Genomic DNA, 19,222 nt, shown 5'->3' on the forward strand with positions numbered 1-19,222 from the left:
GAATCAACAACAAGAAAAACAGAGAAGAAAAGCAAATAATGTGTAAAGCAAGTTTCAAGATCTGCGATTTTCTTTCTTCACTTTGATCCTAATTAATGCCTATAGGAAAGGAATAAAAAGGGGAAAAAAAAAGGCAAGTAAATGTAGTCAGAAGATGATGCCATCATTTGTAATAATTTGTTTCCAAAAATAAGGAAGTCTCTGGACAAGACAACTGGAAAGCAATGACTACTGTAGAATAAAACATATCAAATAATGCACGGAAGTTTTGGTTCCATGTATGGAAAATCCAGTGAGTATGAAGAGACACAGACTATTTCAGCAAGAAATAAGATGGAAAAGGACAATTACCAAGTACCACAATGCAAATCCTGTGCAACCAAAACCTGATTGGAGATCTTTACATTTAAGCCTTTCAGTTTTATTGTAAACCAGAAAGTGATAAAATTCAGAAAACTAATAGACCTATTTTATTATTTACCTTCAGTCTACAATGCACCTGGCAGTGTACATAATCTTTGCTATTTGACCACTGCCATAGTTTTGCAATACTACACATTGACAGCTCAGTTCCATGAACTGCTGATATTCCTAAAACAGGTTTAGTTAGGCTTGCAGACACCAAGTAAAAAAACAGGAGGAGCTTGATATGTTTCAAAACTCTGTGACAAGATAGTTTCTTACTTTGAAGTAACTGAATCATTCTTCAGTAATAAAACATAAGCCACTGTACTCACCTAAAAGTAAAAGCTCCAAGACATTTCCCAGTCTTGTAATATAGACCAATAAGATTTTTATAAAAATATAAAAAAGATACTGAAAGAGTAGAAGAAATAAATACAAAAGTAGTTTGCATGTATCAAGCAACTGAAAAGCAGTACTTCCCTACAGCATATATGACTAAGTAAATTAAACAGTATGCATAATCTCAAATCTAAATTAAAGCTGACATAGGGTTCCATGGCTGGCATATTAAAATTTATGCTGGATACAGCAAAAGCACACTGCTAACACAAATTACAAATACTACTCTGAAAGAACAACATTTAGCTTCTTAACAAAGGTTTCAGGGAGACTTGTAGGGAAAAAAAAAAAAATCTGCCTTCTCAGAAAAGAGAAACATATGACCTTTGAACTGGACAAGATGGTACATCTGTGTGGCAAAGTTGGAATAATTTACCAACAATACGATGTAAGTATGTGTGTGTTGCCTACTATCCTTCAAAAAGGATAAACTTTTAAACTAGTTGTGTAAAAGCCAGGTCACACACTTTTAGTGCATAAGCAAGATAAATATTAATTGTGCTTAAAATGGCAGACAAGGATTTGCGTTTGACATATATAGGTCACTATATACATCACTGAACAGTGCATTGAACAGTGTACAATTCAGCTCTGGTTGAAATCTAGAGGAGGCTCAACATTAACATCAGCGAGAACAGATCCATACTTACAAAGCACATAGGCAGCCATATAAAGACCCTTGCAGTCACGGACCAGTAAATCAATTCATAAAATGTTCAACAGGTGAAGAGTCGATTATCCTACTATATATTATACTAAAAATAACTTATTTTCATTTGGATTGTGAAATAATTCAGGCAGTAGGTAAGGGAGATAGGGGTTCACTTGAAGCAGCCTTTGGAGAACAGAATTTGGTTTTAGGCCTCTGGCAAGAAAAAAAAGAGGAAAAAAAAAGAGATGTATTTATTGTTTTTTCTTCCAGCCATTACTAATAAAATAACTCTTAACAACCTGCTATACCAACCTACCTGTTTTATGTATTTTTTATGTATTTCTTTAATTCAAACTATTGATTGCTCAGGCAAGGAAAAGTAAATCCAGCTAGGAATTTTGAAAGAAATGCAAGAATTTTCTTCAGCTGATTACTATTCATTGGTATACAATAATGCTGCAAACCCATTTCACTCTGAGAACTCCTGGTTTCTGTGCCCCTTCCAATAAAATACATCACTAGGGTACAACCACTAATAGCAAACTGTAACGTTCGATTAAGAGCTTACTACAACAACGTGCGCTTCCCAAGCTCTAGATGTGGTTCCATCTGTCAAACTGTAATTCTGTAACAGACACAAATAATCACAAAAACACTCACTCGTCAACAGGAAGTGGCATAGGTACACAAAGAAGTAATTTTGTCAGCATTCACACTCCCACACAGTTCACTACTCAAACTCGCTCCTTCAGTGAATGTCTGTTCTGACCCATGTTAGTGTACTCTAAATGTTAGGAAATGAGAAAGTTAAGCAAGGCCTTCCTATATGAAGAGAAATGCAAATGCCATGCATAGAAAAAAATCTCCCTCATCAAGTTCTGAAGGTTGAGCATTTCTCACACACTACATTAATTGGATTACTTTACAGGATTACAGCTTCAGGAAACCGATACAGTAACTCTCAGCTAGAGGTTTTCTCAGAGTCAGCAGAATGTACCTCTGTGCAGAGGGCCATGGCATACTTTCCTTAAGCCAAGCACAGGACTCCGTAGAAAGGTGATTTACCAAGCCTGAGGGGCAAACCTCAAAACAAATTGGTTTGAAAGGGAAGAATATTGTCACTGGTGCACTTTTATCTTTGCAGCTGTCAAGTAAAAAATAAATTGTAGAACAGAAAGCAGAATTAAAAAAAATGGGGATGAAACAGAAAGTGTCCAATTCTGCTTCACTAAGAGATTTATAGCATAAGGAAAAAGGAAATTAAGAGACTTCAGCTGCAACTGCAGCTGACATACAAATTATAAACTACAGTTAAACTAGAAATCTCAAAATAAAAAACAGCAATAAATTACTTCTGACATAATCAGAATAAAGTGATGCCTGTAACATTATCAATAAAATATGTCAGCGCTGCAGCTGGATACACTTTTAAATCACATTAATTTTCAGTAGATTAAAACAGGTATGAAAATTCCTAATTTAGAAGGCAGGAACAAAAAAAACCTACATTCTCAGTTGGCTGTAGTCAACAACTAGGTGCAAACATTTCAATATTTAAAAACACACGTGCACAGTTTTTACTGAATTGAGTCACACATTTCACCTAGAAAACAATACCTCCGTTCACCTTTAGGAACATGAAAATTTAATTATCACTACTTAATTACTCATTTTTCTTCTTCCATGGAAGAGGAAAGTTTCTTTCTGTATTTAAACTCTGCTTTATTACACTTTCTAGGCAAAAGCTTCTGTTTTACTTTGGAGAAAAGCCATGCATCAAACTACACCTCTCAAGAGGGTGACAAAGCTCACCTATTAGGTTTGACATCCCTCCCTTCTGCATTCCACCCTTCTCTTTCTAGACAAGTTCTGTTCACTTGAAATTAAAGATTCTGTAGTCCATGGAACTGAAGCTCAATGACCTTAAGCTTTTCAGAGGTCAAGCATGCAAAGGAAAAGCAAAAAGAAAATGAAGACATCAATACAAATGATGTGAAGAAACACATATTACTTAAGTTCTCATTATAACCTCTGTCCTACCTAGTAAACTACCAGTTTTAGTACACGTTCTTGTTCCAAAAGAGGAAAAAACTAAAAAACCCTTGACCTTGACTTTTGTCAGATCAAGAGAGATTTTTAAAAAATAAAGAAATAAATTCCAAATTTGAGAGCCCCCTTCAGGAAAATATGCTTCTACAAGTTAGAATGAATGCTTAAATTTGCAACTAAAGACAACAGCAAGACCTGCCTCAGGCTTAGGCTGAAGCTCTTTTCAAACTTTAAACTAGTAAGAGCAATCAAACCCAGGACCAGAAGACAGGGATCTCGGTGGCTGCAACAACACAAAGAGCAATTAAACAAGGAGTTTGAGGCAAAAAGGCCAACCCACAGCTTCAAATGAACCAGCAGATAGCATAGAGAACAATTAGAATATTCATATTATCTTCTGCTAACAGACTTCAGAAATCAATTTTGAGACATAACATTGCAAGTGATATTCTGAAACGATCCAAAAATCCAACAGCATTTCTTCTAGAGGATTTCAGGAACCTTCTCACATCAAAACTGAATTTACAGGATCTTACTATGAGAACCCTGGTCAGCTCAAAACAGAGATCAGGCCTTCACTGATGGTTTGTTTTGCAATCATTATTTTTTGGAAACTTTAAGATTTAAAGTATCAAAAGTAGTAACTTTTAAAATTAATGTTCACTACATTAGACGTACTAAAAGTCATTAAAGTATAAATACTGACTGACATACCTGACCAAGCACTCAAATTATTATGTCAAGACCTACTCAAAAACATCTTAGTATGTGAATCATCATTAATTCACAAGCTTTACCTAAAGAAATCCAGTCAACAGTGATGGAACACCTGTCATTTGAGAATTTTTTCTGATTTACCTATTTCATTCCGAGTATCTCCCTGTTGTATGGAAAAGGGGACACGCATTCCATCTCCCTTGTACTCAGAACAAGACTGCATAAGTGCACATTATGCTCTGTGCATTAGCTTTGCAAATCTACTTCATAAGCACACAGGAAATAGTCAAAAATATGAAGTCACCCAATTGATGCTTATTTTCCATCTAACACTCAGTGTTAGAACCACGTAGGATTCTCATTACTGTTGTAGGGGCTAAAGGATTCTTATGCATGTGTACAGGTATTTAAGTGGCTGCTGTCAACAGTGGCACCAAATGCTTTATCAAAGACTGCTTCAGGATGAAGGTCATGTGTCTGTACAGAAAGGCTTAATTAATCATCTAGCTTGCACTTAGCATGCATCTGCTAGGTCTAATAGAATAATTCCACTTTGCAACTAGAGAAATAAACATACCATAGGTGATTTTTCAAAGGTTTATGAGCATGGCAACATTCCAGATGTATTATGAGGATCAGTTACTAGTGAATTAACCCATCCATCCAGTAATTTACTGAGACTTAGGCTGATCTACCCAATTACTTCAGCTTACTTTGAACACTCTTCAAATTCCATTCATTCCTTCACCTAAATTCCCATATATGGAATTCTACTTAGCTATCACAAGAATGGAAAATGCCCATAAGACCAAGGAAAATTACCTGGCATATTCAGCAAAGGAAGATGCCTTCCTCTTTTCCCTTTCTCTTTATGAAACATCAGGATGCATCCCACACAAAGCCTAGGCAGTCATTTTTCCACCTTTGCCTGGTTTGTACGGAAGAAACATAGCTGCAAGAAACATACGTCTGGCTTAATGCCACTAATACAACTCCACTTACCGGCAATTCCCTGGAAAATTCACAAGCAGCCAATGGAATTGTGTTCCTTCCTTCTATCATTCCTTTGAAGGAAGGATTTAAGCAAGGACATTCTTCAAATTCAGTGCACTCAGTTTTCACAGAGGTAGAGAGACAGGATCCGTCAGTGTTCAGCATTTGGTTCTTTCAGTTAATATCCATGAGATATTATTTCCCACAGTCAAGCAGAAAACAATCAGCTCAGACAAATATGTTGTTATACAGCATAAGTTATTCTAAAATTCTCTGGAAAGCTGCTTCACAAAATATATCTTGTCACTCCCCTTCTGTGTTCCTACAGTGGTCAGAATATGAATAAAACCAAATAAAATCAAAAAGCCTACACTGAAATTTCTTGAATGTTAAAAATTAACTGATCCATGCATCTTAGGAATGATACGTTGTCAGTTTTTACTGAAGTCCCTCATGGAAGTCTACTGATTGCTAGGTAACTTATTACATTTCCAATTTTCTTCAAGAACATGGTAATTAACATGGAATTAACATTTCTGATTATGTTAAACATTAAAGCATGCCACAACACCGAAAAAGCGTACCCATCTTCTATTTAAAATTTAATGTAGCTGCTAGTGTGAATGGTCCTATAAACTCATTAATATCACTGTAAAGCTGACCATTATAGCATTACATTTAAACAGAAAATGCAACTGTAGAGTAAGTTAATACAGCTCATGTTATGACACCTTATCTGTCACTTTCCAAACAATAGGAACATACATACTAGTTTGGTTTCATTAAGGAATACTTAGAAGCCAGGCAAAGCTTCTACTAAATTATAGCACATGCCTCAAACATACATCTACTAGGATCTGTAGCCGAGTAACATATCAGGCTCTAGAAGTAGCAACCTATTTGAAGAGTTTAAACCCTTCACCTGACAAGTTAGTCTATCATTATTATGTAAAAAAGATGAAGAAAAGCACATTTTCTTTCATAAGTGGATATATAACTAGCTAATGAATCTCTCATTAACAAGGGACTACAGCATAAAACTATGCTGCAGTAAAAGCAGATGGGATTTCCTGCTACTCTTTGTTAGGAAACTGGGGTGACCTCTGATGAAGTTAAAGGCAGTGGCTGCCCTTAAGTTGCTCTATTGGCTACAACTAGAACAATGAAATACCACTGTTGCGCCCCTGATGGGCACAGAATACTGCAGTAAGCTCTGTGTTGCTGTGGCTGCCTTTAAAAGGCTTAAACTGTTCTCTGAACTAATTCCTTTAGGACTTTTCTCAATTCCTGAGACACATCAGGCAGCCTCTTCAAGAGGCCTCCCATTCCCAGAGTGATGCAGGCAACACAGCCACATGGCTTAAGTACCATACACTTGCAAAACATAGCACAGGTCTTCAGCAGAACACAGACTAGAGACAGAAAATTACACCAGGCTATTCTTACTTTGCTATTGGGAAAAATTCCAGGGTATAACTGTGTCAATAATTCAAGTGCTCTGTTCTCACTTCTACCTGACCACAATTAAGGTTTAAAATGGGTATTTTCAGGGTGTCTGAAGGAAAAGCACCAGGATTCACATTTCCGCTTTCATTAAAAGAAGATTCATTTCTTTGAAGTTCTTATTTGCCACATTTTATAGAAGTCTCTATTAAAGTTTTTTAATGCAAATAAGAAAAAGCACTGACAAGTCACTAGGACTAACCTGACTTTTACTTTTCCAGCTATCTTACTGATTTGGGGTTGGGTGTTTTTTGGTTTGGGGTTTTTTTTCACTTGCTCTTCAGGAAAATCATACCCTCTTCCTTCTACTTCAGAATAATATTACTTCAAGAATTCATTTTAAGAATTCAAGTGCATGCTAACAAAGAAAAATTAGACCAAATTAAATAGCTATCTGTATAATGCATAACCATGAACTTGGAGAAAATATAGGAAAACTAGGGTGCTCAGATTATGTACTTCCTTATCTACTGCCTCTACTCTACACTCAGTGTTTAGCATAAAATTCAAACCAAGTAGCACAATCAAGGCAGAACTCAGCTTCCGGTAGTTTTATATGTCAATAAGAAGTTCCTACTTTACAGAACTTTCTTCACAAAAAAAGAGACCACTTTTTTCCAGAGATGAGCTCTAGAATGATGGTAGCAGGAAACCGTTAGCCATGCAACCTTGGAAATTGCTTGAGGATTTTTTTTTTTTTTGAGGAACCATGCACTTGCAATCAATAGCAAAATTGTTGATGATGGATAGAAAAGCAAGAGTGTCATTAATATAAAACACAAACAGAAAACTGATGTAATTTTATTTTTACATTAGCACCATGAAAGGTACTAAGTCATCTCAAAAAATTCAGAGAGCTTACTTTCCCAGTAGTGATGCACTAAGGACTTCATCACATAAGCCGTAAAGAAAATCTCCTAGCAGGATCCTAGCTAGAAGCAATTCCAACCAGAAGACTGAATCTTCCCAGAGAGTTTTGCAGTACTTTTAAGAAACAAACCTGTATTTACACAGGAAAAACTATTAAATGCACGTTTCTGGCCATTCTGCCCACAAAAAAAAAAAAAAGTCTGGATATGAAATCCTGGTTACACCAAAATCAGTAGTTCTACTTTCATAGAGCTCACTTTCACTCGTAAGACCTTGAACAGCACTTCAAGGCAGTGAACACGAGATCCATTAAAACTGACATACACAAAACCCAAATATTTTTTAAAACTGGTGCTATAAAAAAATACTTTGTTCATTTGACTAATGTATTGATTTTGGCTATTCTTACCAACAATATGTAGCAGAGGTCCATTCTATGCCACTTCCATACAGCATTTGCAAGTAGGTATTTGCTAATGAGTAAAGAGATATTTCTCCTTTTGTGCACAAATTAAAAAAAAAAAAAAGCCACCAAAATATAGAAAATATATTGCTGACTTCTTCCATCAGTCACAATTAAGATGGCAACAACCACACTAAGAGAAAGTTAAAATTCTTCCATTCACCCTGATAAAATGTGTTAATTTCACAGTTCAAAGGTTATTTATGTACTAGTGCCATGACACACAACAAAACAAGTTTATGTGCCTCAAGTTTTATTAGGAAGTATAGGAACACATATGCAGTTTCTGTATATTCTCGTCACCCACATAAAGCCAAGTCTACTTTTTCAGTCAATTCAGGAAATTTAAACAAAAGCCTACATGTAATTCAGAAAATAAAACCAAATCTAAAGTTTTAACATGAAGCACCCGTAAGTATAAAAATCAGCAGAAAAATATCTCTGTATTTTCAAGCTAATTTGTGTATTTCCTAGATGCAACCCACTGTCAGCATTTCCACACATAGTCGGTTTCCAATCTCTTCCCTTGTTTCAGGGAAATACTTCAACACATCACTATCCCTCCGCAAAAAAAAAAAAAAAAAAAAAAAAAAAAAGAACACAACCAAACCAAACACCAGCTTTACTTTCCTGGTTTAGGATCATCCCATGCACTTTCTACACAGCTACAGAAGAGGAAAACCACCTTTACAATAAGCCTGTAATAATACAGCATCCAGAGAAGTGAAAAGCAGTCACAGCTCTTGAGATCATTCTAAATCTTGGGTCAGAAATTAACTGAAATTCTCTCTTTACAGTCTGTGCACAGCTTAAGTTCCTGCAATAGATTTTCCACAGGCCTTCACAATACTAAAGAGCACCATGCATCAAAACACCTTCTGACACTGAAAGAAAAAGCAGCTATCTGTCTCTCAGAACATTAGTCAGCCAACTCAGGGCTAGCAAGAAACTTGCTTGCTGGATCAACTATTTGCTACAGATCTTACTCAGCCTCCTTCTCACACATCAGACAAAGACAACTTCCAGATGCAGAACACTGGACAAGATAGTGCATACACTAGACAACTGATTTTATCCAGTAAGATAATTTAAATGGTGGTATAAAATGTTTGTCAAACAATTTCAGAATAAAAAAAAAATTACATATAAAATGTTCTCATGTAATTCCCATAAAAGAAATGAACTACATGTCCTAGCTAAAGCCCACTCACTACAAACAGCCTGTCCAGCTGAATTCCAAAATAGAATTTGAGATCATATTCAGTATCTGTACTGCAGTGCAGTGCCTTAGAGAGGAAAGTACAAATGCTGCAATCTCAGCCACACCATCCCTCACATGAGCTTTTAAACAGTGGTCTCTTGTGCCAGTCCCTGGTGAATCTTCAGAAGTCACATACTGACAGGTACAAAAATTACTTTTTAAAACAAACAAAGACCAGCCAGAGTGGTTTTGCAGTGTTCTTCCCTTCTAAAATTACTCCTAATATCTAAGATTGCTTTTGAGCATTTTCTTGAGTGCATTCTGGCAGCTGTATGCTTGATGATTGCAGCTACCGGACTAACCTATTTTGATAAAGCCCTTTAAAGATAAGCGGCATATGGGAAGCATCAAGGGATTTAACCCCCCCCCCCCAAAAAAAAAAACCCAAACAAAACCCAAACCACAAAACCAAAAACACCACCAAAAAAAAAAACCAAACTAAAAACCAAAAAACCCTATTTATTTCATGGAGAGATTCACATAACTATTATGTGTAGTTACTTTTTTAATAATAATCTTCAGATCTTGTTTTTCCAGGTTCTTTTTGTGTCTAATTCTACAGAATCTTCATTCAGGGTGGCACCTAAGCTTATGATTTTTAGTCAGATTTAAAGTGACATTCACTGCTTAAATGCTGCCATAACAAGGAATACCTGAAACAGAAGTTACTCTGGAGTTACAGAATACCTGCCCTTGAAATGTGACCACAGTACATCCTTCAGATGTAATTTCAGAATGAAGAACAAATTCTCTGCCATAAACTCCATTCTTTTATTAGCTGAAGTATTAAATCCCAGCACTGAGTAAATAAAAATCTTTGCATGTCAAACACGAAACCTAAGGAATGCTTAACTTCATTTGAAAGTACTCTTCCAATGTTGGAAAGTATCCTTACACTTTTCTGACAGTCACACTCAAAACAATTAAGTCCATGTAAAAAATAAGTCATCACAGAATATGTTCAAACCAGCAAAGATCCTATTTTACTATGAGTTGATAATTAAACAGATTGGGGTGGAGGGGGGATGGAAGTAAAAAAAGCATTGGAAGAGAGCACACAGTGGAACATCAGCACTTCAAAGGGAAAAGATGAAAAGGAGATGACTCCAACGACCTGAGGAAAATATGCTGCTCACACTGAGTGTTTCCGATTTCGACAGGCATGGTAGTCTTCACTGTCTCAGAGGACAGTGAGAAAGACCATAACCCTGTCGGCCTTACTTTAGTGGTCTCTGGTGGTGTCTCTTACCATAAGCACCTAAAACATGGCATTCCTCTAATTTAAGAAACTCTACAACCCCAGAAAACCATGCATCCTGGCATCAGAAACATCCCAAAATCAAAGAGCCAAATTACACATTTTTCAATGCTTTACGTACATATTGCTCCCAAAATTCAGGGCACCTTTAGCCAATACTATGAATATTCGTAAGTAGTATTTTGTTGAAATACTGTAATTGTTTTAACCCTATCATTAGCTTACTACCCCACTCTACAGAAGGCTTTCCCTTATGGGGGTGCTGCACCACAAAAAACAGACCTTTCATGTGTGCATTATGGAAGGCGCCTATGCACTGAGGCAAAAACATTTTCTCTTCTCTCCTGGAACTCTGAATTATTTTCGCTTTGGTCAAATTAAACATTCTAAAGGAAAAAAAGCCAAACTAAATCAAAACTAAGGAAAAACAAATAAACAAAACACCACACACATAAAAAACAATACATCCAAACAAAAAAAAGGAGGTAATTTCCCTTTTAACTATAAATGGCTTAGATTCTTGAATGTAAAGACTAAACAATGAAAGCTTGTTTTGTACACATCTTTCTCCTCCTAAACCAAAAAAAAAAGTCTTCTACAGGGAAGAAGTCCTTGCCAGACATATAACTAAAACAAGCAAGAGCAGAATACTCACTCCTTTTCACTCCTCTTGCACAGCATGTAGCATTCAATGGGTGAAGTCAGCAGAATGCATATCCAAGACTAAAAAAGGCTACACATAACACAAGGTCATCTCTACCTGGAGTAATTAAGTAAGTAATGCGAGAGACCCCTGCCTGTGGAGAAACATGTAACTCACAGGGCAGTTTCCCTGAGGAGAGATGAACAGCCCAGAGCTGAATTCCAGTCTGTCCAAACTTATCTCAAACTGTGAAAGGACTGATGCTTCCAGAAATCCAGGGCATTAACAGGTTACATCCACTTCTCCGAAGTGACGTATCAAACTCAAATTGTTCCCAAAGGAAACAGAAATCCAGCCTAGCAGCAACATTTGTAGGAGGAAATGCAGGACGCCACCTTCGCAAAAAGTAAGAATAAAATAAAAGCAGCAAATGAAGAAGGGGAATCATCAGGAAAACAGGAATGTGTGAAAAGGAAAGTGAAAAGAAATTGCCAGTCAACATATAGATGGCAAATACAAATTCCATTTAGTAGCTTAACAAAAAAAAAAAAAAAGATTTTTTTTTATCAAATAACATTTCATGTTTCTCTAAACATTTGATACAATATACTGTGTTTACATTCCAGGGTAAACCGTAAAGATGCTGCAGTAATATTGAAACATCAGAAAGAGAACCTGCTAATTTAGCAAGCTTATCAGGTCCCACCAAAAGGAGAAAATATGAAGAGCACTGTTTACAAGGAGTAGGCCTACAGATGTCATCATTCAGGCACTGAAAGCACAGAAGCCTTTTTGCTTGCATAAGCTGTTCTTTGAAAAGTTCTATTTTATCTATCAAGTCATTTATGAATCTGCCTGTCCCCAATTACTGTTTTAAAAATAAATAACTAAAAAAAGAAACTGCAGCAATTCCCAGGTAATACCCAATTTCTCGTGCTTTCTATCAGTGCCATTCGGAGAGTTATGCACATCTAATAGCTTTAGAGAATACTAATTCAAGTTTTCTAAGAATAAACAGAAGGAAGAATACAACAAGAATGTGTCTTAAAGCAACTGACTTCTCCAAGTAGTGCTCATAACTTTGTCATAGTGGAAGGAAAAGAGGAGTAAAAATCACTACTTACATCTACTAAAGATCAGAGATTCAAAACTTCACATGAAAAGGGCATTTGTCAGGCTTCTTTTCTTTTTATTTTATTTTTATTTTTACACAGAACGCCTCAGCCATGCCTCAGTTTACCACGTTCAAGGTCATTTTACCACCAGTACAACATTCTAAAAATTATTTTAATCATTGTCCAAGGCTGGGTTTGCCAAATCTCTATTAAGCCTGACGCACATTATCAGGAGTGCTGCTTTACGTAACATGCTGCTGCTGTCAGGTGCTGTAGTTTAACATCACTGTATATGTGCTGAGCAGTATTAGCATGCTCACTGCTTCCTTTCCCTATTAAGTATTCAGATAACAGTCCTTCCATGAGCTAAGCTTAACATCCAAACCTGCAGTAAGACTGTCATTCCAAAAAAGGTTTACTAGAGAGAAGTACTAATAATAAAACGCTCATAAATTGAGATGACCAATTACCTTTCAGGTAAGTATTTTTCTGTTAGGTGTCTTTAGGTGTTAGGACAACGTTACAACAGAAGGAACATAACACTAAGAGGAAAAAAAAGTTGACAATCTTCGTAACAGTGTTGCATAACAGCTGTATTCCCTGTAAAACCAGATTTCCTAAGAATTCTCAAACGAACAAAAAAATAGTAGGATATATATCTATTCTTTTAAGAGTCCTAGTTGAAATAAATGTAAGATGACCAAGATCCAGGATTCACAATGCTGCAAACAGCATATGAATATGCTGCGCACACACTATGCGGCTTGCTTTCCCCTCCTCTTAAAATGTATATTCTTACAAGACATTGATGATGAACGTTTTCTGAATCAGAGTAAATATAAAAGGAATCTCAGCTTTACCCTACAGTCCCAGCAGGTTTCAGTTTACTTATCAAACCTCTCAGCAATCTTCCTTAAACTGTGACAGGGCTGTGTACACCATTTGGATATGTCCATCTGCAAAACTTGCTGGGATTGTGCACATAAACAGCACTGGGGAGATGGCCCAGAAGATAAATAAAAGCATTAGTTGAAGAAAAATAATCCAGATAAGCATAAAATGCAGCAGTCTTGATGTATTAATTAAACTGAGGGAAGAAATGCTGTAGCACCTTAACACGTTTTGGACTGAAGGCAACAGAAGTAAAGAAAGGATGCGCACACCAAAAAGCCCGTATTAGCGTGTGCTAAGGGAGGAGAACGCAAGTTAGTGGGAACCCTGGCGGGCAGGGGATGGGGTGGGAGAAACGATTTCCCTTTTTTCTTCTTCCCTGCAATTCTACTTCGGCACAAGGAGTGCGATTGCAGCTTTTAAGCTGGGGAGGACTGCTTGGTTGGTATCCGCAGTACGCGAGCACATCGGCGGGCACGAAGGGAAGCGAAGGCAGCGCGGAGAGGCACTTGCAGGGAGACGGCGGGGTCCCTGCTGCCCGCATCTCGCCCTGCCCGGGCCGCCCCGCCGCCCGCACCAGCACCCCCGCTTACCCAGGAGTCGCCAGCACAGCCAGCGGTTCGCATCGCCCCTCCGCTCGCGGGCACAGGGGCACCCGCTGCCAGGTGGAAAGGAAAAGGGCCGGGGCTCCGGAGCCCCTCCTGAGGACCCCTCTGGGGCGGAGGGGCACAGCGCCGCTGCCTCCCGCTGCCCCGCACACCCACCCCCGCGCGGGCCAGAGCGCCCTCCCCTAAGCACGGACCCTGGGTGCCCGCAGCCCCCCTCAAGGCACGGTCCGGGCGTCGTCCCCCGCAGCCCCCCGCCCGCACGGCCCCAGCTCCCTGCCCCATGCCAGCTCGGAGGTGGGGGAGGCAAACCCGGCGCTTACAGTTCGCAGGAACTGGATCTCGTCCTCGCCCTCACCCCCCTCAGCCATGGCTCTCCTTCTCTCTCCTTCTCCCGAGCGCTGCTGCCGGTGCTCGGGCGGGCGGCGGCGGTGGCTCCTCGCGGGGAGGCGGCGGCAGGAGGCTCACGGCCGCGCCGGGCCAGGGCAAGTGCGAGGGCGACGAAACCGGCAGCCCCAGCCCGCTCTTGGTGCGAGCGAGGCGCGAGTGCCCGTGTGCCTGCAGCACGCTGACAGCTCTGCCCAGCCGCCCCGCTGCCACTGCCGACGCCGGCAGGAGGGGGATGCGATTAACCGGGGGAGGAGGGGGAGGCGGAGCTGCCCGGCCCTCCCGCTGCTGCAGGTGATCCGCAGCCGGCGCCCGCCGCACGCCAAACTCGCCCCCCAGCGCCCCTTGCTGGCTGCGCGGCGGAGAGGCTGCTGACGGCCCGCCCGCAGCGGCCGCTGCGGAGGGCTCGCTTCAGGGGCTCCCTCAGGCGCTTGCCTCGCCTCAGGGGTTGGCCCGGCCCGGGGCGGGGTCATTCGCACCTCACACAGCTCGGGGCCGGGGTCCGCCTGGGCTCCGCCGAGAGCTGCGGGGCAGGGCGGCGCGGTGTCTGCCTGGGCCGGTCTGTCCCTCCGGAGCTAGGCTGATGTGCCGCACTGAGGGGTACTTCGGGAGAGGGAGCGTTTAAACGGCTTTGTGCGAGTTTTTCTGCAGTCGACTGTACCGATGGGGAGGTGGAAGGTACAACACCGGGTGTTGGGCTCTGACCGTTATCTGAGTGAGCTTAATGCAGCACGAATGAAAGGCTTTAAAATGCAATGGATTTGAAGGATAGCTACATGCGTTTACCGGGGGGTAAAGCAGAGGGTTGCCATGGAACAGGTCATCTCCCATGAGCATTCCTGCAGCGTGTACCTTGTGAAGGACACATTAGTTCTGGCAGTGAGGAAGCTAGGCCTCAGGCAGAAAGAAGTTCAGCGACCCATAAAGGCTGCAGGACATTTAACATCAACAGCACTCTGGAATAAACACATAGTGGAGGGGCTCTGCTAATATGATGCAATGGTCATGAGGTGAGGACAACAGTATCTCACAAGACAGTAAAATTAACGTTGGATCATTGACGGAGTAAAAAATGTGTGAGGGATGTGTGATGGCAAAAGGGTTTTGAGCCAGTAAATGTAATGAAAACCAATAAACATAACGAAATCACAATAATTCTGGTAGTGTGTGGCTAGCATAACAGAAGACATGGTGTTTCTTGAGAAGCCATGCCCATAATCTGTAACTTCACACTGTTCAAGGACATCCTGAAAAAGAAATATCAAACACTTCTGAGATTTTATCATTACTTCCGGCAGTAGAAAACCTGTTCTGACAGATTGCAAGAGCAGCCAAGTAATGTATAAGTATTTAATACAGAGGTTCTACAGATGAACTCCAGAGTTATGACAACTTGAGCAATTCCTTTATAATTTCCTGGGTTTGGTTACTGCTGACTTCAAGAGATTGTTACCTCTCGAACTTCCTCCTGACTGAAAATACTTTTTTCCTAAGTATGATAAAATAGTGAAAGACAATTTTTTTTTCATACTGTTGCAATCTTCAGACCTGTTAAGATCTCTTCCTCCAAATTATTTCTCAATAAACCCCATGATCGACCCCTATCGTGTGGAAAGTTCTGAGTTTGGATAACTTTAAAAAATCAGGTTTCATGAAGGTGCACTGAATAAATATAATTGCACTTTATCCCCCTTACAGAACTAAGTTCTAGCACAATGATTCACATGAAGTTACAGGACCAAAGTCTGGTTAGATCATCCAGGATACTTTCCATCGTGTTTTGAAGGTGGATAGTAGATTAGACGCTTTACTTGTTGTGTGTAAGGCAAGGACGTTATAAAGAAAGACAAAAAAATATAAATAGTCAACTACAACATCAGTGGCTGAAACGTTCTGTGCAGTTTTCAGTACAACATTATGACATAATGAAAGTCGTTCCAAAAACCATGGAACTGGTTTCTTACAGATTTGGGGCCCACAATTACACTCCGTGGTGTTTAGCAAGATGCAAACTCCATCTGAAGCTTCTCCATGCTAGGACACTCATATTTCTCTAACATGCAGATTTGTTGATGTCTAATATGAGTGAACTGTATGATGCAATTTTTCAGACAGCAGATGATACTCTAGTGTCCTTTTTCTCCCAACTTATGTGATCTGCTGCTTACCATGTGCTGTTCCTTTTGTTGCCTTGTTCTTGGTATGTTCTTAAAATCCCATTTGAAATCGGCCCATCACCATGCACATTTTTAACTGTCACTGTGACAGCTACTGAGTGCATTTTGCATTTGGACAGCAAGGGGTTCTTTCTCCCACAACCCTAGCTTATCAAGGCAGCAGCACTGAGGATCCATAATATACCCTTACCAATTTTTACCACAAAAAAGTAAGTTTCTTGGTGTGATTCAGAGGCAGTACAGCAGCACCAGTGTGACAATAACACTGAAGGACACCAGCAGGATTGTGAACTAACCATGAACTGAAACTATTATAAGAATTTTAGCAGTTGAATTTCATAAATTTTATTCACCTGAATTAAGAAAAATTATTATGCTAGGAGAAGATGCATAGATATGTTTGTATGAATACACTCAAAGGAATAACCTATGTGAGCAAAATTATGTTGGCTGTCTTTCAATAATAATAATAATGATAATATTGTGAACAGTCTATTCAGTAACATGAAGGGAACTCCCAGGTGTTTCTTTGTTTTCATCTACCAGAATATACTACCATACTATTTTTTTCTTAAAAGCAGACAATGAGATACTGGCAATTGGAATTAAATGAGGTGGATACTATCCTTTCTTTCTCACATTGTTCCCTTACAGCATGTCAGACTTTTTTTAGCCAGATATCAATCTTGGAAAAAGGGAAATACAACCCCCATTTTCAAGAAGGGGAAAATGGAAGACCTGGGGAATTACAGACCAGTCAGTCTCACCTCTGTGCCTGGTAAAATCTTGGAGCACATTCTCCTGGATGGCATGCTAAGGCACATGAAAAACAACAAGGTGCTTGGTGACAGCCAGCATGGCTTCACTAAGGGGAAATCCTGCCTGACCAATTTGGTAGCCTTCTATGATGGGCCTACAGAATTGATGGATAAGGGTAAAGCAGTTGATGTCATCTACCTGGACTTGTGCAAAGCGTTTGACACTGTCCCACACGACATCCTTCTCTCTAAATTGGAGAGATATCCATTTGATGGATGGACCACTCGGTGGGTAAAGAACTGGCTGGATGGCCGCACGCGAAGAGTTGTGGTCAATGGCTCAATGTCCGGCTGGAGACCGGTAACGAGTGGTGTCCCTCAGGGATCGGTGTTGGGACCGGTCTTGTTTAACATCTTCGCCGCTGACATGAACAGTGGGAGTGAGTGCGCCCTCAGCAAGTTTGCCGATGACACCAAGCTGTGTGGTCCGGTTGATAGGCTGGAGGGAAGGAATGCCATCCAGAGGGACCTTGACATGCTTGTGAGGTGGGCTGATGCCAACCTTATGAAGTTCAACCACGACAAGTGCAAGGTCCTACACCTGGGTCGGAGCAATCCCAGGCACAGCTACAGACTGGGCAAAGAAGAGATTCAGAGCGGCCCTGCAGAGAAGGACTTGGGGGTGCTGGTCGATGAGAAAATGAACATGAGCCGGCTTCAGTGTGCGCTCGCAGCCCAGAAAGCCAACCGTATCCTGGGCTGCATCAAAAGGAGTGTGACCAGCAGGTTGAAGGTCCTGTCCCTCTACGCTGCTCTTGTGAGACCTCACCTGGAGTATTGTGTGCAGTTCTGGTGTCCTCAACATAAAAAGCACATGGAACTGCTGGAACAAGTCCAGAGGAGGGCCACGAGGATGATCAGGGGACTGGAGCACCTCCCGTATGAAGACAGGCTGAGAAAGTTGGGGCTGTTCAGCCTGGAGAAGAGAAGGCTGCGTGGGGACCTCATAGCAGCCTTCCAGTACCTGAAGGGGGCCTATAGGGATGCTGGGGAGGGACTCTTCGTCAGGGACTGTAGTGACAGGACAAGGGGTAACGGGTTAAAACTTAAACAGGGGAAGTTTAAATTGGATATAAGGAGGAAATTCTTTCCTGTTAGGGTGGTGAGACACTGGAATGGGTTGCCCAGGGAGGTTGTGAGTGCTCCATCCCTGGCGGTGTTCAAGGCCAGGTTGGATGAAGCCTTGTGTGGGATGGTTTAGTGTGAGGTGTCCCTGCCTATGGCAGGGGGGTTGGAACTAGATGATGTTGAGGTCTTTTCCAACCCTAACTATTCTATGATTCTATGATTCTATGAAACATGTTATTCCAAATGGTATAAAACTAGAGAGATTTCATCTCTTACCATATGTCACAAATCAACACCACTGTGGTCAATGAAATGAAAACAGTGTAAAATCTATGCTAGCTTAGGCCCCAACTGTGACTTGTAAAAAGCAATAAAATTAGTAGACCCAATTCCACACTGAATTTAAAATGAGATTTTATTGCAGATTAGCAGAGTTTAAGAAAGCATGATTATACCTAAGACCACGTAGTTATGTGCTTATCATGATCACCCAGAGTTCAGTAATATACTGCATTTTTTGTTAGTTAGTGCTCATCCTGAGCACATAAAATACAGTATAAATGTTAGTTGCATGTCTGTTATTAAGTATATGCTCTATACTCTCTATAAATAGCACGTAAACAAGAATTTACATAGAAACACAGTGCTAGAATAAAATTCAGACAGTGAAGATTTTCTTCTTTTATAAGAACTTTGGTTTGAAGCGAAGCAAAGCAAAAGCAAGCCCATTATGTCTTGCTTAATTACAGGAAAAGTCTTCCAAAAAAATGACATTTTGCATTTGGACATATACAGTCATTTTCTAAGACCTCCTGTGTCACTTCGCCTTCTGTTGTCAGCTGCAGCTACTGAGCTTGTGCTTAAGTGTAGTCTGGAACATGAATGTGGCAAAGTCTGGAAATGTATGCTTCTCACCCTTTCTCACCCTAGACAAGAGGCTGCCACTGT

General features: G+C 40.2%; 1 protein-coding gene across 4 annotated transcripts in view; it reads right to left on the minus strand.

The window, feature by feature from the left end:
• Positions 1-14,457, minus strand: part of RYR2 (ryanodine receptor 2) — a 380,163-nt gene extending 365,706 nt beyond the window's left edge. For 3 of the 4 annotated variants that reach the window (XM_065680204.1, XM_065680203.1, XM_065680201.1), the window contains exon 1: positions 14,148-14,456. In XM_065680204.1, the coding sequence (XP_065536276.1) occupies positions 14,148-14,195 (48 nt within the window). In that variant the 5' untranslated portion in view covers positions 14,196-14,456. Of the gene's footprint in view, positions 1-14,147 lie in introns of all 4 variants that reach the window. The other variant, XM_065680202.1, reaches the window with a different exon arrangement.
• Between the last annotated feature and the right edge of the window lie 4,765 nt (positions 14,458-19,222).

This window comes from Lathamus discolor, chromosome 5, assembly GCF_037157495.1.
Source record: "Lathamus discolor isolate bLatDis1 chromosome 5, bLatDis1.hap1, whole genome shotgun sequence".
Taxonomy (NCBI): domain Eukaryota; kingdom Metazoa; phylum Chordata; class Aves; order Psittaciformes; family Psittacidae; genus Lathamus; species Lathamus discolor.